We start from the raw sequence: 22,183 nt of genomic DNA on the forward strand, positions 1-22,183 counted from the left end.
CTGTTTTCATAAATTTCCGTTGACTTATTTTATCATGTTTAATTGTTAAGTTTTTGTTATTTTAATAATAAAAAAAATGTGAGCATGAGTGATTTTCATTATTTTTTTTCAAATCTAATGCATTATTAAAATGTATCATAAAAGTTGATTTGTGTTCCTAATGGAGAATCCTTTTTTACGTTCTGAAATATGACTCAATAAATGTTTATTTGATATATTTTTTTAAATATTTGAATATTTATACTTCAAATATATCATATATTGGTTTTAAGTGTAAATTTTCTTGTTGTTTTACTATTGTGATGATGGTGAAATAATTCAGTCGTATATATTATGGAGAAAGCCAGGTGCTATTTTATTTACCATGGTTGACATAATTAAGTTATATTTTTATTCTTTTTGGGGGTTTTATTAAAATTAACATACATGTACTTTTGCAAAGAGAAAAAATACTTTCCGAAAAATATACTGTATATCCACTAAAGAACTATATATGATAAGAGTTAAATTTGGCCCCCATAATTCGCCATTTTATAAGTGTTTCGGGTACAATAAAATGTTAACTAATTTTTTAGAAGAGTTGATATAAAATATATTTTTCATCTATTTATTTGATTTATTTGCACTCACTGGCAGTATATGACGTCAGAAGTGACGCCATTTCTATAATTCAATCAAAATCAGCCAAAAATTGACATTTTTCTTATCTATTTACGAATGGGAAATATAGAGCGCATGCTTGAACAAGGAAAAAATTTTCGTCACTTATTAGTCTTGGCTAGATACATCTCTGATTAAAATATTTTATTTGTTCAATAATGCGCTCTATCTTTGCGGAAGGAAAAACTCCTTGAAAACAAGCTGTTTTACGCTAAAAATGCAAAAATGGCGGGAAAAGGTTGTATTTACAATGTCATATTTCTAAATTGTGAGCACTTGAACCAAAATGAATATTATGTAAACACATCACATACATATCTGTACTAAGAAAACAAAGAATGATATTAAAATGATGATGTTCATTTTAGGGGGCCATTTTAGGCCCTTATCATATATAGTCCTTTCTTTTAGGAAAACTACACAGGGAAAACCAATTTTGAACTAAACGGTTGCTGATATACAATAGATGAATAAAAGAGTATCTGCCATTGGTTGTGAATCAATATAGCCCATTGTGTATCCCATTACATATCCGATTAAGTTTTTGTCGTCAACAAATTATCAAATTAAAATGTTCGTAAATTGCAGAATGCTTTGTCGAAAAATGATAATACAGTCCTTAAAACGTTCTACATACACACATAAACGGAGAGTAAACGTAAAGCGCAGGCTGAAAGAACGTTGAGCGAAGGCAGAGCGCACGGTGAGTGAACGAACGGTGAACAAAAGCTGAATGGAATTGGTTGAGTGGGTGTGAACGGCGAGCGCATGCAAAACGCGAAGGTAGCGCAATCAGGAACGCAAGGTGAACCGTGAATGCACGGTGAACATTACACGAACGTTTTGTTCGTATTACCTCGGAGGTTATCTCGCAACTCTTATTCAAACAAGAATACATACTGAAATCTTTAGCTTTGTTTTCTACAAACGTTTGCAAAAAACAGGCGTCGAGCTAATGCTCGACAGTCTTCCAGCGATTGCCTGAGCTGGCAATATTCCAGGTTTTTCTTCTGCACTGCTCTCTGGGTGCGCATATAAAATGAGTTCCTTAAAGTATTAAAAGTATAATTACAAGATTTTTTTCATTTACTCAACTAAATTGTACAGTACAAAAAGATGAAAAAAATCACCAAATATTATTTTTATTTTATCGGTTATTGTTTATTTGAAAACCGTGCCCGATAAAAATAAGATTTATATTTGTATTTCTTTAGGGGGGGGGGGGGGGGGGGGGGGGGCATGGGCACGGTCTCAAAAATAATCCTAGTTATCGATAAACGTAAACTATCTGGTAATTTTGTTGCAATATATAAACGTGAAATTCCTGTTGGTTTGGTTGAATATTATATAGATACAGATATCATGTAATCTTGTTTCAAACGGAAAGTGAAATAAATAAAAGTAATGCATGTTTTATTATCAATAATTTGGGAAACAGAGTTAATGTGTTATATCCTTGTATTCGAATTATAAACCTATGAAAATTGTTCAAAGACTGTTTTTTAATAGCAAAAAGAAAATAATTTATTTTTGAACTTTGAAATTCCTCGATTTTTGTAACCACCTATGGAATAGCGAAACGTTCAATTATGTGTGAAATTTTTCATAACGTTACAATAATCATAGCTTGTGCTTTATCGCTTGTCGGTTGAATTATGATAAACTTAAGATCTAGGTTATTTTAAGAATGCTGAACGTTTTGTCTTTTTAAAAATTAAATAAATGTAAATATAAGCAATAAACAACAATGTTAAAAAGTTCACCGGGATGTGAACTTGGTTGGTATGTCATCAAATCTTCTGATCGATGAGAATCCCTTCTTGTTTCATATGATCGATTCGAATACGTGACCAACCAAGTTCATATCTCGGTGAACTTTACAATAAGATGCAGACGTTAATTAATATGTATTTTGTATGAAGGACACACGTTTTATATAAATGCACGTGGAGTAAAACATCACAGCACTGTATGTGCAAGATAATGTGGATACATTGTAAATTGTATCTAAGAATAAACTATCTTTTATCTTTTATTTGTTGTAGTTTCTTTTATTCATTTTCACAAACATATATTACCACATTGTGTAGATCTATCATTTAGAAGTCCGTGTAACCTGAAGTACTTCAATTTCATTCCTACATATTATAATAAACACATTGTTGATTTTTTTTTGAATTGCTTTTAATTGAATTTACTTATCTTTTATTATAAATAGAAATGGATTCATGCACAAAATGCAATCCAGAAGGATCCAAGTTGGGATTTGTCCCCCCTAAAAAGATGAAAATTTACAAATATTTTTATTGGCCAGCCGCATCTTGGTTTAATTCTGTTTACATTTTAAGGTGGCTCTATACACCCACAGTTTATTCCAATTTTCAATAGAAGACCACAAAACATATACTTATCAAATATTAAAATGATGATAGGGATATTATAGGTATTTTAAAAGAATTTTCAGATGTTTTTTCGTGTTTTTGAAAAATGATTTTTAAAAAGTTAACTATTAAGAAATTGAGAGAAATTTTTTTGTCAAATGATGGATATTTCCTTCGGACACCTAAAAATAAATATAATACTTCTTAACATTCAAAAATTTTATTATTAGAATTTTTTTTAGTATATCCCCAAAACATAATTTTTCATATTTTCTTACTCTGTTGACAAATCATCTAAAAAAGCTGCTTGATGTTATAAGAAAATGTATTTTAATAACCGTGACATAAAAAATTTGAATAAAAATCATTGCAAATAAACGCAAAAAATATTTTTAATTTTATTTGGTGTGAAAGTTCCTCAGGTAAGAGTTATCGTTCCTAAGTCCCAGGGCCCAAACATCTCGGGGACTTTTCATATCTGAGTTAAATGATAAATACATACACATTTCATTATAGGCCCATATAAGTGACTTTATTCGCTTTAATGCAAAACAAAGTCAAATAAATAAAGGGGAAAATTAACTAATAGGATATATGTATCCCAACCTGAGAGGAATTCAAAGCCACCCTCCCATCCCCGTATGATGGTTAGGAACATCTGTCAATATTAATGTGGATTAAAGTATATTATACATGTAATTAAAATACTTTCGCCGGTTTAGAATTTTTCTTTAACAGTATTCAACCAAAAACATACGTTTAGAAATTTTGGAAAGTTAAACATTTTATTGTCCCCAACGGGATTCGAACTTATGACCTGCAGGTTTATAGTGAATCCACTAACCCACTGAGCTACGCTTAAGATATCAAAAATCGGAAAGAAACTATTTAAAAAAATATAATTGATTTTATTGTTTTTTACGATAAATAATACGACACAACGTGAAGGTGTCACATTACTTGTAAGTAATGATTTTTCCAATTAACAAATTAAATCTAAAGCTATTCATTTAACACATTTTTTAATAGAGCGGCCCCCATACAATTCGCCTCAGTTTAAATCAGCCAGTACCGGAATTGCATGCTTCCAGATTTACTTTTTTGCGTACTGCGTCATCAAAAAGTGTTAAGAATAGTTCAAATTTTAGCTTAGTTGATTACGAGAGCACAAACTCGTTTGATCTGCAAAAATCAAATAATCATTTTTCTTTTTTTATACAGGGTGTCCCAGAATATCTGTTACCATCTTAAATTCATTTAAATTAGATAGTGTTTGGCCAAAACTTGAAAATTGCGACTCAAATAAAAGGTAAAATCTATTAATTTGTTCTCACAAGAACATTTGATAAAAATCATGCCTTTTATTGACTTCACAAATTTTCAACATACATGTATTTCTTTGGTTGAATTGAATTTCATTTAAAATTAATTAGACAAGAGAGCAGGCATCCTTCGTTTTAAAACTGTTTTTTCAAACACAAATTTCTAACTCCATATATAATTATATAAATTATTAAATAATAAGACCCTAGGGAAAACATCTCAACAGGCAAAATACTCTTTAAATAGTGAAAAGATTTGAGAAAAAGAATGCATACAGAGGAATATTACTCAACATATTGACTTTGTCATTGATAAAAAAGACGTCATTTTGACGCACTTTTGTTGATGTTGTGTTTTTGGAAACAATGCTCAAATTGACAAAAACTGATAATTGTTATTGAAATTTATTGGTTTAAAATTTTCCTCATTTACAGTTACTAAATGCCTTGATATTTTGTTGAATGAATTTAATGAAAGAGTTAATGGTATCAGATATTCTGGGACACCCGCTATTTTGTGATTTTTACACAAACGGCCAGCCATACTTGAGTGTTATTTACGTCACTGAAACGGGTATAGAAATATAGGCCAGGTACCATTTTAAATTTATGATTTCGAAATATTTAAACTGCCGGGTATGCAGTTCCGAGTTCGTGTGCATGTGATGATTAGTCATACAAGGTAAGTTAATTTATCAGCTAGTTAATTTCAAGCTAAAAGGAAACATTAATATCTTATCGCATCCTATATTGAGAATGAATGACTCTATACGATGGTCCATACATGTAAACAAACGTTCTGTTCAATCGATTATAATGTATTGACGCTGAATAATCAGAGTTTATAGATTCGTTGAATTTGACTTTGCCGTGTATCATGTACTGGAACACTCAAACATTCTGAAAAATTCGGGGTAGATTAAATCGCGTAGTCAATTAGCCATGCCATAGAAGGAAATATCAGTGAACATTTTTTTTTGTTTAACCTTGACATTCAAGATATATATAGGCTAAAGTCCGTACGAGACCAGCTTCTTTCGGTTTCATTCACATTTTTTCTTCATGACTGTTGAGCATGTTGTGATTTCAAAAATTTCAAAATATCTTCTTCAACTTGTATCATCTTTCATAACACATTTGAAACACAATTTTCTATTACATTTATTTTATTAATTATCCCAATATGGAAAATCCCATTCATTAGTTTTTTGGGCCCGCTGTCTTGTAGAATAATAATGCTCGTTCATCCGAAACATATCCCAGGTTCCTGTTATGTAGCAATGTGTAGTAAAATAAAAATGGCGTTTTAAACACAGAGTGTTTAGATTTTTATCGTATAAATTGAATGAAAGTAATTTGGACACCAACGATATATTATTCAGTATCAGTGTCGAAAAATTCTCAACATAAAGTAAAGCGATATGAAATACGAAAGGTATGGAAATACAAGTGATCTTAACAAATTAAGAAGTCGAAGGTAAAGAACTCTAGACAATCCTAATAAGCTCTGGAATTATTTCATTAAAGGGGGCTAATAAATGCTCTGTTATATTTGTATGTATGTATCCGTTCAATTGCATGTTATACTTCATATATAAACTCGTTAAAATTGATTTTAATGGCGAATTCCCGAATCACAATTGGTATGGAGGTCTAACTCTGATATCCCGATCTAAGGTCATCTAGACATGCTATCAGGTGACTTACATGCTATCAAGCAAATTCGTTTGTTTCTATTAAAGCAGTAAAGTTTACCGCATTGTATAATATAATGTTATAACACAAACATAACACACCCGACTACACACTTCAAAGCAAAAGCCACATATCATACACCTTACGTTATGATTATATAATTTGCATATAACTATTTTTATATCATTGGCGTCGGAAGTAAATAGAAAGTTCGCCCTAAAATAGTTTGCTTTTGATTTGCATTTGTTTAATTCCATCTGCAAGGAAAAGACATTTCATGCACCTTATTTTTTATCACTTCTTATATTTGCGAACTCGCGGATAAAAAATATATGCATATTAGTCAGCTATTTTACCGTCTTATATCCATAAACCGTCATTTGATTGTTACCTATAAAATACAAGAATCCAAAATATTTTCAAAATGCTAAAAGATTACATGTACTTGTATAACAAATTAAAAATATAAAACACATATCATGATATTTTTAGCTTTGACATAACTTACATGGTAGCTTATAAGACGAAGATTGAAGGTTAATATCGGCATGAATACTGGTCTCTGTATGTGTTCTTGTATATACATGCATATAATGCACATTAGATATGCGAAAAACATCTAAGGGGGGGGGGGGGGGGTTCGTTACCGTTACTTCAAACAGATTTCTCGCATCGTGTGTTTTTGTGTCAATATCTCACAATATGTGCATCAATAAACATATTAATTTATGTAAAATTTGTGTTAAAAAAGTTATGATTGACAATTACATGTACTTAAGGCGGTAGAGTATAGCACGTGTTTTTCTTTTTATAATGAGAAAAATATACCACGCAAGGATGCAAAATAAAAAATACATTAATCAAAAAAATATGAATTGGCAACACATAAAAAAGCCGAATTATGCAGGTAGAAAACCTAATAGAAATCTACGCTTTTTACAAGTTTGTAAAACATAGAGAAACAAAAACATGTCTTGAGCTTGTTTATAGGTAACAAAAAATGTAAATCCTCGCTTATAATTGACAAATGACGGTAATTTTCGGCTGATCTAATGAAGAATAAATATTTACAAAAGGGACAGGAACCATAACTCTCAATTAAGCAACAACAGAAAAATTATATCAGCTGTATATGGAGTCATATATCAAATATATAGAAGAAAATCCAATTTTCGTAGTTATGTATAATAAACAGTTTGCAAAAGTGGTTTATATCTTTAAAAAAATTATAACATAAAAATCATAAGTTACGTTGTTTTTTTTTTTTTTAACACTTTTTTTTTCAATGTCTTCAGATGTATACCTACAGATGTATGCATATTTGTTTATTTTTTTTTTTCAGTTTACTTTGAAAAGATCTAAAAATGGGGAACATTAGTGGATCTGGACTGGGAGTACTGTCTTTTCTTGCTTTCTTTATGTGTCTCTCTGAAGTGCTAGTTGATGCTGTAACTTCATCCTCGTGTAAGTGGCATCTGTTTATTTTTTTATCCCCTTTCGCAAATTGAAGCATTGTCCATCAGAGAATACTACAGATCGCTAGATCTTCAGCTACGTTTCATAATGTATACGAATCGTTTTATATATAGTTTTTTATATAACTATAGAATAATGAATGTCTCTAAGTAAATCTAAATTATTGAAATTTTAAGCATATGTGTTGAGTTTTACCTGTTGAGTGTTGAGGTGAATGCCCCCCTCCCCCTTCCAAAAAAAAAATAAACATCACAAAGCTTGGAGATTTGGATAGAATGAATATTATGAATTCAAAGTGGTTTTAAGAATATAAATACTTGGGTCATATTTATTCTGATCTGGTACGTTTACATGTATTTTCCTAAATAATGAATTCCCTCCTAATATTATTCATGTCGCAAGGGAATGCTCCGTTTAACAGTGCCCTTGCTGCATTCCTCGTCACCTTACTGTGTCACACACATATATAATAAAATAGTAAAATACAGTAGCAGTGTAGAAAAAAAACATTTCTTACATCGCATACATATAAAGCATACATTGTACATTTGAAGAAATGGTACTTGAATTTTTCAATGCTGTTTGTAATTTTATTTTGGGTGTTTAAGTAACGCAATGGATGTATGCGCTTGCTTCTTAAATGCCCTGTCACACCGGAACTGCGTCCTTTAGGCGATCCCGCTGTGTCTTTAAACAATGTATAACGCCAAGGCGCACGCAGTACAGTCTCCTACAGCACCGTAAACACGCGACAACATCTTCATTTATCACAATGGGATCGCTTAGAACATTATAGAACGCCATGCGACGGCGCGCACTTTGAATATGCACAAAGTACGCATCGTGGCTCTGCGTCCGATAAACACGCAATGGAAACGGAGTGAAGTCGGCGTGACAGCGCTGTAAGGTCCCCGTTGGCACGCTCAAGGAACGCAGCTAATCGTAGTGTAGGCACAGTGATAAGTCGATTTCGCTTGCACAGAAATCTCTCGGAGTCCTTTGTGATCTCAATGCGTCCTATTGCGCTCTCACTACGCATGTTTGAGCTAGTTATTTTCCATTTGGCTGCGTTCACAAAGCGACCCCAAAGAGCTGTTGCTGCGTTCATCGCGCTCTCTGGACGTTTCATTGTGTTTTGATGTTTTCACGTGTTTTTTTCCATGTTTTCTAACAACTAATAACGGTTCTTTTTTGTAGACATATCTTTTAAGATTTTTGTCTTTCACAAATTACTGAGAAATGTCTTACGTTTCAATTGCAATGTACCTAATTTCAACAAAACAAAAATAATTTTTTATCATATATTTACTAGTTGTAAGTTTAAAATTCTTGTTCGTTTCCCATACCATTGTACAAATTAACATTAACCTTTCAATGAGTAAAGAACGTCTTATATTTACATTCTACTGTGTTTTTCCATTAAATTCCGTGATGTTTAAATGCCTCTAAATGCAACAAGTAGTCAAAGGTCAAATTGACGAGTTTTATTATGACGTCACAAACGTTGAACGCTGTAAACTGCAACGTCACAAGCGAAAATCAAAGTTCACGCTTGTGGCTGTTACTGTGGCTCTTCCATTAATATAAACTTACCCTTAGGATAAGATAGGAATTTTAAGGTATTAATCACATTTGCAGACAAGGCAAGAAGTTAAAAAAATGTAAATATAAGCATTAAATCATGATTTTTTGAAGTATACACTCTCATAACTGCAGCGGTGTGTGCATACAAATTTTCATAACGCGCTAACGCGCATTACTCAATTTGTATGCACACACCGCTGCAGTTATGAGAGTGTATACTTCAAAAAATCATGATTCAATGCTATAGTAATTGCAGTCAGCGCACAGAGCACGCGGTGGACGCGAGGTAAAAACTCTTAGCACGTTTGATACTCAGCGAGAGCGCAGTCAGTCGCCAAGAAATGCAGTTACATGCCGCGGGAGTTCCGAAGAAACGCCTCGGTCGCCGTCAAGACGCTGTGACATTTTCACTTGTAAAAATTTCAAATAAGATTGTATATTTTTCTGAATTTTCTTGCTATTCGAAGGTGTTTCCATGAACCCTGTAGGAACGCAACTTGGTGTGACAGGTCCTTTACGCTGCGATCTAAGGTAGCAAGGGACAGTTTCGAATAAAGTACCCGTCAATATTTTTGTAAAATTGAGAATTGCTGTACTTGAAGGCTTATGAGTGTTGCTAAAATTCATGAAATGATTTTTAATGATTATCATTAGTTAGAGGGGTGTCTCTTGTTGAAATTGATATGCAATATGTAGGCCCCTTGTGTTAGGTACATGAGAATCAGAAGTAAAATGCGAAACCTGCGGCTATGACTGTTGTGCTGACTTTACACAGTGAAATTGCAAGTTACAGACGGGAGGTAAAATAACACGAAAAGTAGGTGGATGGGACATTGTAAACTATACACCGGTAAGTTTCTGACATGTGATAGTGCAACATGCACGCGGTACGGAAGGTCAACCCTCTGCAGGGAATTAGCTGGGGGAGGTCTAAAAAGCTGAAAAATCATGAAAAATTAGCAAAATATGAAAGGGTCAAAATCTCATAAAAACCAGTATGTAGAGAATTTTACAGGTTTTGACTAGTAATTTTCTTCAGAAATTGGTGATTGGCCTTATAAAGTGTGAATTAAAGGTATTTGTGTTGAATGGGAACTGAGGAAATTCTAGTTACAGAGTTCCGAAGACATGCATCCCTTGGCTACAATGAACCGTATCAAAAAAACTGTCCCCTGCCACCTTCAAGACTACATGGTATTTTCATATTTCTCCTTTAAGTGTAATTTTGAGTGGATTTTGTACCATAAGTAATACATTTTGTGAAAATGGATGATTTTCTTTGCTATAGATGTCATTACATGATTTATTAGCTAAAATATTCAAGGGGGGTAACTCCCTCTTAAATGTGGAGAATGACCACCACTAGAGTAAATTGGCTAAGAGAGTAGGTATTTCCTATCCTGATGACAATTAATAGGCTTAAGTTAATTACTGAGATAAGAATAAATACTTTAAAACAGTTTTTATCAATTAAATCATTAAATTTATGAATTTGCAGCCATTTTGCTGTCTGATTTTATGAAATAACATTAAGCCCCCTGACTTATATCACCCAATATTTTTAAAACAGCATATATTTATTTCAAATGAACTTTACATGTAGACAAATCCAGTTATCAAAGTATACAATATGTCAAAAACTCAAGTTTTTGCTCCTTCCTATCAAAAAATGGTATTTTAGATGTATTTACAGAATTGAAAAAGCCACCCCCTCTTTCCAGTGGACTCCATTACCATTACATGTAGGATATGTAAATGTACATTTGACCTTGAAATAACATCTGCTATGATAATTACTCTTGAAATGAACAAAAAACAACATATTTTTACCCTTTTATTGTATAAATGCATCAAAAATGTAGAAAAACATGAAAAATTTGAACATTTTTCATGGAATTCTCATCCGTCCCCAGGTACCCGGGTGTGTTTGAATTTCATTTTAATTAAACGCACACATCACACTTGTAGGTCTTACTAATTTAGCAAAGTTTAAAGGAGACTAGAAACCAGAATATATAAGATATCCACTAAATATGATTATAGGTTTAGTTTTTCATGAAAACAAGAAATCACATGTAGGGCGACATGACTTTTTGTGAATAAAAATGCTACAAATCATCCATTTACCAAAAACAGATCAATTTTAAATATCAGTGATGGTTGTTTTCAAATATGTGTAAGAAATGACTCAAGGAAACTGCCACAAGTTTCATAATATTAGGTTAAAGTGTTCAAACTAATACTTCTTGTGAAAATCAAAAGATAGGGGGAGGGTATACATGTAAGGGTATTTCTAAGTGATGTGATGCTTTTATCATGATAATATCAAGCAGATGTATGTAGTATTGAATAAGGTTTCTTATTTAAGGAGGTTGAACAACAGTTGACCTCTAAAAGATTAGGTAAAGATGCTTTATTTATGGAGAGCCCTGTGAATCTGTGTTAAATAGAGGAAAGTGGAAATGGTGGGTTCACTTAAATAGCCATATTTTTCTTAAACCTCAATGGAATTGGCAAAATGTGGTGTACTTTTTTTCAGAATAGCATAAGCTTTTTAAATTTAAGACAAGGTGACTTTTCAGAGAATGTTAGTGTATGTTAATTTAAGGTAGCAAGGGACAGTTTCGAATAAAGTACCCGTCAATATTTTTGTAAAATTGAGAATTGCTGTACTTGAAGGCTTATGAGTGTTGCTAAAATTCATGAAATGATTTTTAATGATTATCATTAGTTAGAGGGGTGTCTCTTGTTGAAATTGATATGCAATATGTAGGCCCCTTGTGTTAGGTACATGAGAATCAGAAGTAAAATGCGAAACCTGCGGCTATGACTGTTGTGCTGACTTTACACAGTGAAATTGCAAGTTACAGACAGGAGGTAAAATAACACGAAAAGTAGGTGGATGGGACATTGTAAACTATACACCGGTAAGTTTCTGACATGTGATAGTGCAACATGCACGCGGTACGGAAGGTCAACCCTCTGCAGGGAATTAGCTGGGGGAGGTCTAAAAAGCTGAAAAATCATGAAAAATTAGCAAAATATGAAAGGGTCAAAATCTCATAAAAACCAGTATGTAGAGAATTTTACAGGTTTTGACTAGTAATTTTCTTCAGAAATTGGTGATTGGCCTTATAAAGTGTGAATTAAAGGTATTTGTGTTGAATGGGAACTGAGGAAATTCTAGTTACAGAGTTCCGAAGACATGCATCCCTTGGCTACAATGAACCGTATCAAAAAAACTGTCCCCTGCCACCTTCAAGACTACATGGTATTTTCATATTTCTCCTTTAAGTGTAATTTTGAGTGGATTTTGTACCATAAGTAATACATTTTGTGAAAATGGATGATTTTCTTTGCTATAGATGTCATTACATGATTTATTAGCTAAAATATTCAAGGGGGGTAACTCCCTCTTAAATGTGGAGAATGACCACCACTAGAGTAAATTGGCTAAGAGAGTAGGTATTTCCTATCCTGATGACAATTAATAGGCTTAAGTTAATTACTGAGATAAGAATAAATACTTTAAAACAGTTTTTATCAATTAAATCATTAAATTTATGAATTTGCAGCCATTTTGCTGTCTGATTTTATGAAATAACATTAAGCCCCCTGACTTATATCACCCAATATTTTTAAAACAGCATATATTTATTTCAAATGAACTTTACATGTAGACAAATCCAGTTATCAAAGTATACAATATGTCAAAAACTCAAGTTTTTGCTCCTTCCTATCAAAAAATGGTATTTTAGATGTATTTACAGAATTGAAAAAGCCACCCCCTCTTTCCAGTGGACTCCATTACCATTACATGTAGGATATGTAAATGTACATTTGACCTTGAAATAACATCTGCTATGATAATTACTCTTGAAATGAACAAAAAACAACATATTTTTAGCCTTTTATTGTATAAATGCATCAAAAATGTAGAAAAACATGAAAAATTTGAACATTTTTCATGGAATTCTCATCCGTCCCCAGGTACCCGGGTGTGTTTGAATTTCATTTTAATTAAACGCACACATCACACTTGTAGGTCTTACTAATTTAGCAAAGTTTAAAGGAGACTAGAAACCAGAATATATAAGATATCCACTAAATATGATTATAGGTTTAGTTTTTCATGAAAACAAGAAATCACATGTAGGGCGACATGACTTTTTGTGAATAAAAATGCTACAAATCATCCATTTACCAAAAACAGATCAATTTTAAATATCAGTGATGGTTGTTTTCAAATATGTGTAAGAAATGACTCAAGGAAACTGCCACAAGTTTCATAATATTAGGTTAAAGTGTTCAAACTAATACTTCTTGTGAAAATCAAAAGATAGGGGGAGGGTATACATGTAAGGGTATTTCTAAGTGATGTGATGCTTTTATCATGATAATATCAAGCAGATGTATGTAGTATTGAATAAGGTTTCTTATTTAAGGAGGTTGAACAACAGTTGACCTCTAAAAGATTAGGTAAAGATGCTTTATTTATGGAGAGCCCTGTGAATCTGTGTTAAATAGAGGAAAGTGGAAATGGTGGGTTCACTTAAATAGCCATATTTTTCTTAAACCTCAATGGAATTGGCAAAATGTGGTGTACTTTTTTTCAGAATAGCATAAGCTTTTTAAATTTAAGACAAGGTGACTTTTCAGAGAATGTTAGTGTATGTTAAAGGTAGCAAGGGACAGTTTCGAATAAAGTACCCGTCAATATTTTTGTAAAATTGAGAATTGCTGTACTTGAAGGCTTATGAGTGTTGCTAAAATTCATGAAATGATTTTTAATGATTATCATTAGTTAGAGGGGTGTCTCTTGTTGAAATTGATATGCAATATGTAGGCCCCTTGTGTTAGGTACATGAGAATCAGAAGTAAAATGCGAAACCTGCGGCTATGACTGTTGTGCTGACTTTACACAGTGAAATTGCAAGTTACAGACGGGAGGTAAAATAACACGAAAAGTAGGTGGATGGGACATTGTAAACTATACACCGGTAAGTTTCTGACATGTGATAGTGCAACATGCACGCGGTACGGAAGGTCAACCCTCTGCAGGGAATTAGCTGGGGGAGGTCTAAAAAGCTGAAAAATCATGAAAAATTAGCAAAATATGAAAGGGTCAAAATCTCATAAAAACCAGTATGTAGAGAATTTTACAGGTTTTGACTAGTAATTTTCTTCAGAAATTGGTGATTGGCCTTATAAAGTGTGAATTAAAGGTATTTGTGTTGAATGGGAACTGAGGAAATTCTAGTTACAGAGTTCCGAAGACATGCATCCCTTGGCTACAATGAACCGTATCAAAAAAACTGTCCCCTGCCACCTAAGATTAAAAGTGGTAGTACTTACTCGTATTTAAAAGTGTACACTGGTCGCCCGCTTGGATACGTTGGTTTTTCCCAGAGCGTCCTCTTACATTAATGACCTATTCCGACAACATCATGATCATTTTCTACGAGTGAGTTCTTTTAAGGTTACAGAACTTGTTTTTCAGTCGTTATTTTGAAATAAATAATATTCAGTTTTGGGGTTGATAATCTATTTTGATTTCAACATATATGTCATGAAGTATGCATGAACAAAGTTGTTTTTGTAGACGTTTTGTTAGTTTACAAGCCGTGAAGCGATTGTGTACCATCAACACAACTATATTATCTATAATGTCCTTTTGAATATCTTTGTCTGGTTTACTCGCTGCTTACTTTTAGCTAACGAAATCTTATCTCCCCTGAGTCCTTTACTCGACTCGAAAATCTTAATTCCCATTGAAGGGAAAATAACTCAGAAAAAATCTCGCAAATATATATGTACTATAATGTCTTTCTCTAAATTAATTTTTTAAAGACGAATTTGGAGAGGATTGCTTTTCGAGCAATGGAGGATTGAAAGAAGACGCAAAAATAATCGTGCGATACGAAGGGAAAAAAGTTTCCATTTGCGACTACTTTTCCTTTGAACCAGCTTCATCAACAGAGACTGGAATTAGCCACAAACTCTGTGTTAGACCTTTGAACTTTACAGACCCTGATTGTTCTGTGCAGTTGGAGATGAAATCCAGTTACCTTGGCTCCAGATTGCATGTGAGTTTAACGGTTTTATTGAAAATAATTTCACATGATTTTCTCACTCTCATAAGATGTCGTTTTTTGACATTATTTTAGCATCCATGAATTCACTTTATTAAGTATCCATCCGATACTCTAAAAGTAAGTTTCAAAAATAAACCCCATTAAATAGATGTAAATATATATATATATATATATATATATATATATATATATATATATATATATATATATATATATATATATATATTTTTTTTTTAAATTCAAACGTTCATATACTAGCTTATATAATTGATATTGTTAGACTTGGAAGTAATAATGTTACTTGTGTTTTGATTCCTTCGTACAGTTTTTGAAAGTTTAATTTAGTAAATAACAATAACAATATAACAATTTATCGACTACGATATAATTTTAAAAGTTTATTTCAAATATTAAGGTTCATTTCTTGACTATCCAGCCTCGTTGATATATCAGACATAATTATTCTCCATCGCAAACTCTTCTATTACGTCTGTGACTTACTGTGCCTTACCGTCAATCAAATCTCTTGATTATTTTTACAGACTATCACCTGTTATACAGGAACCACGGCCAACTTTTGTGGTGATGAAGACAATGATCTTTATATATTTTTCAAAGAACGTGGCTATACATCGACAAATAATGCCAGATTTATGCTTCAGGTCTACGCTCAAAGAGTAGATAGTACGTAAAGTCTTTTATTTTGTTTTTGATTGAGCAACTAATGTCAAATACGAATTTATCAACATCATCATTATCATCATCATCATCATCATGATAACCAACAACATCATCATCATCATCATTACCACCACAATCGTCATCATCATCATCATCATCATGAAATTTCATTTTTGTAATTAAATCAAGTTTGATTTAAATCAAATCTTAATTTCAGATAGCGCTATAGTGTGGGGAGTTATCGGAGGTGTGCTTGCAGCCATTGTTCTTTTCTCTGCTGCTGCTGGTTTAGTATTCTGGTGCATATGCAAACGAAAACCAGCTCAGGGTAGAGTACTTAACCCTGGTCAACCAAATGCAGGTAAGAACGAATTCTTGAGCTATTATTATTATAATTTTGCATATATGCATACACGTGGTAGGTAAACAATAACTAAAGAACTATTATCCTAAATGTACAGAATGATATATTATTTAAATAATTAGAAATCATTTATGTTATTCGTTTTATGAATATTTCAATGTCGTAAAAAAAATGTTGTCTATTATTCTTATTTTTATCCTATACGTTCAAAGTATGATTTATCTATCCTGAAGGTACTGCAGCGAATCAGCCCGCATACCCATACGCTTCATACTCCACACAAGCTGGAAATCCAGTCACCAATCTTTATCCAGTAGGAAACTACCCTACACAGTACTCATCGGGGACTACCCCACAACCGCAGTATCAGTATCAACCCCAGCCTCAAACTGCTTCCTATCAGGAGCCTGAAAAGGTGCCTTCTGCTCCCCCTCCAAGTTATGACGAAGCGCATCAGTGATTCATTACCCATTTTATAGCAAGAATGATTGACAATTGAATCTCATAAAGTGCAAAGAAAGTTATTTTTCTTTTTAACCACTGTTTCATCTATTTATGTTGACTTGTTTTACATGTATCTGTCGCTCAGGATGTTTTAATCACTATCTAAACAATGAACGCACGTGAGCGTGAGTCATTTTGCCCTTTTCTGAAAATCATGCATTAATAGAATATAATATTGATTTTTTTTCTTACTTAAATTTGCAGCTTATGAATAATTAATCTCTTTTTGGGTACTCTAAGAGGACTAAATAGATGTTTTCATATTTTTTCAAAGATCTCAAATTTGTACACCTTAAATATAACTTACTTGATAAATAGATCATTTACTTATAGCATATCAATCGAAAAGAGCCTTAAATAGATGAAAACCAAAGATGTATCAAAGTGATTATAAACCAAAGTATTGATATGTATTCAAATATAGGAGCAACTGAGTCTGTTGGAATTAACAGGTATTCATCGCTTACTTATGAAACTATTGCAATACCTTGATCAGAATTTTTTAGCAAAAAAAATGTATGTTATGCATACACATCAATTTCAATCTTGTGTTGCATCTTCTAACATTTTACAATTCACAAGATCATCAGATATAGGATATTATAAAACAAATGTGACATATATGTGATATAACTAAAGTTTACGATTATTTTGCAGGCAAATGACATGTTAAAGTTATTTGTGAGTCGTGATAAAACTACTGAACTTTACTTGTACGTTTGTCTGATAAAATTTAGGCTGTGTCATATTTCATAAGTTTCATGAAAAGTTATCATGTTTATTTATCTTTATTTCTGCTTGATTTGCAAGTGATTAAAGAAGTGGGAAATTGTGTAGAGGTAACTTTAAAAAGAAAGTGTGTACATGTAACACATAATTCCATAATCATGTTTTCTTTTTTTTACAGACTTGTTTAAGTTTTGGATTATGATACAATGTTTACCGATTTCTAACCAGATTTCAATTATATTACTTGTATTTTGACAATAAGGTGGCTCACTACACCTTGAAATGTTTTCTCAAATTAGCAGAAAATTACTTGATTATGATAGACAGAATTATAATGGATACAAAGTATTAAAGTCACAAAGGCAAAAAATGTGCAATTTTGGATGAAAAATTACATTTTCGAAAATTTAATTCAGTAAACATAAACAAAAGCTCAAGGCGGATTCGGTCGCGAACTCATGATCTGCCGTTCAGGAGCCCAATACTTTAACCACTTAGCTACGACAATATACAACCGAATCGAAAGATATAAACAATTTAATAAAACGTTTAAATCGCCACCCTGTGACGTAGTGTCATTAAAGGTATTAGTCTGGGTGTAGTGATGTACCTTAATTAAATAAAAAGTTTGGTTCTAAGTGTGATTTTGCTTGTATTTTTGTTTTACCTATTAGAGTTTATAACAAGTGAAAAGCTGTCAATGTGACAGCAAACCGGGTTTTCTTTTATGTGAACCGTATCCATAATCCATTTCAACCCGTATCCAGTGAAATGGAATACCCTATATGCAATATTTTGCCAAAAAATGACTAGGTAAAAAAGCTGGCAGTTTTTTCATAAATTATCGGAAATCAAATCCTAGCAATATGCACACCTCTGATATATGTACAATTGATCTGCAAAAGAACAACAAATTTCCTATCTTGAAAACTGTAGGAGGAGTTATCCGTACAATGAGGGTACCCTATATGCAATATTTTGCTAAAAAATGACTAAGTTTAAAAGCTGGTATATTTTTCATAAATTATCGGAAATCAAAATCCTAGCAATATGCACACATCTGATAGATGTACAATTGATCTGCAAAAGAACAACTTCCTATCTTGAAAACTGTATTACATATTACATGTAAGAGATACATAATGGTGAGGTCTGAATATTGATAATATTATGCTATACCCTGAACTTCAGATGACATTGGATATCTTAAGTTTAATATAAACTCATTTATAATATATATAATTCAACATTTAATCACCGTTCTAAAATTTTAAGATTTTATGATAGTTAATCAAAATCGCAATTCAAAATTTTATAAAGGCGAACGAAAAGAAAACGTTGTTGAAATTTATAACCTCATGACTTCAGGTCATTAACTGACGATAAAACAATGCCCTAAACTCTTCAATATGATAAAAGCAAGCAATTGTATTAAGTTGTAGTTCCTCTGTTATCATTTGGCACATTGCACAATTTAGTTGCCAAATACACTGTACATGATTCATTGTATACGCATTGTGAAATAATTAAAAGTAATCTTTTAACCATATCAATGGCATATTTAATCAATGCAAATCTTTATATCTATCTATCCATCAGTTTTCTAAATCTGTTATTCAAGAGGTTTTTCCGTCATTTAAAGTTTCTCCGATGTTATATAATTACCCTTTTTGGAACGTAGAGAACTGCAAGTTCGTTACAGACAACTTTAGACTTCCCCCTTAAACTTTCCGTAGCAACAGCTATTACTATATGAGGAATTTAACATTTAACATTGAAGTTGTTCCTTGTTAGCAGAGACAATTGTTGTTTGATACCGCCATTGCCGAGTATTTCCTGTTCATATATATTTTCACAGATAAAATATTAGAATAGGGAAACGGAATCTAGAATAACCTTTAGTATTAAAGACTGTATATGATCTATTAATTGAAAAATCTTACTGGTATTTGTAATGAATTATTAAATAGATTGTTTATGTGTATGTATTCACTCCAAGTACAGTACCTGGAAGGTTTTGTTTGTTTTGTTTTGTTTTGTTTTTACAAGATAAACAATAGGATAGGATTCATGCACGATAGGATAGGATCAATGCACGATAGACCAGTATACACGCACGGTACGATAGGATTGGTACACGATATAATAGACGATGTTCAGGAGAAACGTTTAATCGCGTTAAACCGTTTTCACGATTAACCAGATAACGACAGAATTTGACGAATAACTCGTACGAATCAATATATACGTGAAATTTCTTGTTATCAACAAATGCCTATAGTTGTTAATCATCACTGCATCATTTATAAATTTAATGTTTATAAATGACCAGATAAAACTTTTAAACAAAAATTGTGAGCTAAATGATCAATAAACTATCAGTATTGTTAACATTGTTTTCAATACTGAACACCCTAGCCGATCGCCGCGAAAAGTTCAGCCTGCGATCAAATCACACGGAAAATAGCGGGTTTAATGAAATTACAATTATTGTTCTAAGTAAATAAAAAAAAAACTTTTATAAATACATTTATTTCTGTATAAAAATGACACATTAAAACGAATTATATTGCAAACAATTTAAATAAGTATCAATGCAGATACACATTGTTTTATTACCGCACACCCAAGCCCATCGCCAGGAGCATTTCGGCCCGAGATCGAATATCACACGGAACATAGCGAATTCAATTAAAATTATTTAAAGTAGATATATATTTTATCATAAATATTTTTGTTTCTTTAAACAATGATGCATCAAAAACGAATTATGTTACATACAAGTTAATGTTTACGCAGGTATACACTCCGCGTACAATTTAATATATTCGAAATACGTGTACATGTATATGTGTTTCGTTGTTACTAAGAACTTCGATAGTTTACATTACTTTTTTCACTTCCACTGCTTACAGATATGATATACATGTAATATTTATTAATTTTGACATAAAGAATTCATTATTTAGCATCAGGATAGAATGCTGGATAGGGATTTACATTTCTTGCTCGATAAATTTCAGTATACGGCGCTCTGAACGACTTGTAACTTTGAAATAAATGCACATGCTTATGAAAAAGACATGAAATGATTAACACGATAGGATAAACGGAAAAACTGTTAAAATCAAACGATAAATCGATAAGATTAACGCACGATAAGATAGGGTTAACACAAGATAGAACAGTATACACGCACGATAGGATATGATTAACGCAAGATAGAACAGTATACACGCACGATAGGATAGGATTAACGAACGATAGTACAGTATACGCGCACGATACGATAGGATTGATACACGATACGATAGAATAGGATTATAAAGAATAACATTGCGGGTACTGCATTACGCATTCGACTCTCAACAAGGCACACGAAATCAAACAAATCAGGTATATGACTATACTACTTTAATAAACACAATAGAATAAAAAGTTATTTAATTATCATACTCGTGACCAAAATACATCATAAAGTAGGAAACATTATTCGTTTGGATTATAACTATTTCCTGTTATTGTTATGCTGATCAATTTCGTGTAACTGGCTGAGCTTTATCATGATAAGTTTTATCTTTGGATCGTTTTAACTATCATGCAAACAGCCAAATAGAAGGATGATTTATACATATGTGTTCATAAGTATAATCCTGTGTTTTTCTATATGTTATGTTCACAGTGATTCATATGGGTTCGTATTCAAATTCGTTTTCTTAATGTTTATCCAACATTTTATAAAGGTATATTTTTTTTATTTATGATGTATTCATATTTTTTCAATTTTTGTAAATTCGTATAGAGCAACACCAAATAGAGATTGTTTATACAATTCCTACAAAGATGGTGATATGTGCAGAGGTATGCTATATTTTATTAAAAGGTTTCCGTGAATGACTTTAAATAAGAAAGTCATGTACAAAAAATGGCGCTCCTTTTAAAAATTTTATTGAATATTTCGGAAAGAACTGCACTGATACACCTTTTTAAAATTATCTTATTAAGTTTACAATTCTCATTGGAATTAACATTTATCATGACTGTGTTTTCCATTCTAAAGATTGTCCGGCAGGATATTTCGGAAAGAACTGCACTGATAAGTGTAAACTTCCTTCTCTGATTTTATAATTTGATATTATCGAAAGTTCCAGTGAACTTTTATAATTCTTATTTGAATTCAAATTTATCTTGATCGTTATTTTTTTTTTCATTGTGAAGATTGTCCGGCAGGATATTTCGGAATAAACTGCACTGATAAGTGTAAACATCCTACTTTTGGAGTTTTGTGTTCAGAAACATGTGACTGTCCAGATTGTCATCATATTGTAGGTTGCGTTTCACCTACAGTAAATACAGGTAATGTAAAAGTAGTTTGTCGCTAATTTTTAGGCCTCTTTATTGTAACACACTTTCATCGAAGGACATTCTGTGTGCCCAATTTAGCTGAATTGGTCCACTTGCCCTAGAGACGAAGTAAAACTTATCAATAGTTTACAGACGAACGGAAAAGTGGATATAAATGTATGCAGACAGACGGCCGACGTTCAAGTTGTTAAATAAATTGTGTTTGAGATATACTTGGAAAACCTTTTATGACATTGCTTATAAAATGCAATGCATAGGGAACTGTAAATTGTGTTTGTTTTTGTTATAACAGCCCTGAGGTGAGGTAGAACTCGTATGACACAACCT

General features: G+C 32.2%; 1 protein-coding gene across 1 annotated transcript; it reads left to right on the forward strand.

The window, feature by feature from the left end:
• Positions 1–4,885: 4,885 nt before the first annotated feature.
• LOC117682645 (uncharacterized) lies at positions 4,886–18,135 on the forward strand. Its single transcript, XM_034450698.2, has 6 exons — positions 4,886–5,045; positions 7,401–7,522; positions 14,969–15,204; positions 15,756–15,897; positions 16,112–16,255; positions 16,492–18,135. The coding sequence occupies exons 2-6, from the start codon at positions 7,423–7,425 to the stop codon at positions 16,716–16,718; spliced, it is 849 nt and encodes a 282-aa protein (XP_034306589.2). The 5' UTR covers positions 4,886–5,045; positions 7,401–7,422; the 3' UTR covers positions 16,719–18,135.
• Positions 18,136–22,183: the final 4,048 nt, after the last annotated feature.

Source organism: Magallana gigas, chromosome 4 (assembly GCF_963853765.1).
Source record: "Magallana gigas chromosome 4, xbMagGiga1.1, whole genome shotgun sequence".
Taxonomy (NCBI): domain Eukaryota; kingdom Metazoa; phylum Mollusca; class Bivalvia; order Ostreida; family Ostreidae; genus Magallana; species Magallana gigas.

Bases quoted from the DNA above. Each gene is read 5' to 3' on its own strand.
- LOC117682645 (XM_034450698.2), top strand. From the start codon at position 7,423: ATGGGGAACATTAGTGGATCTGGACTGGGAGTACTGTCTTTTCTTGCT. The intron at 15,205-15,755 runs GTGAGTTTAACG...TTATTTTTACAG, and splicing joins ACCTTGGCTCCAGATTGCAT to ACTATCACCTGTTATACAGG. The intron at 16,256-16,491 runs GTAAGAACGAAT...TCTATCCTGAAG, and splicing joins CCCTGGTCAACCAAATGCAG to GTACTGCAGCGAATCAGCCC.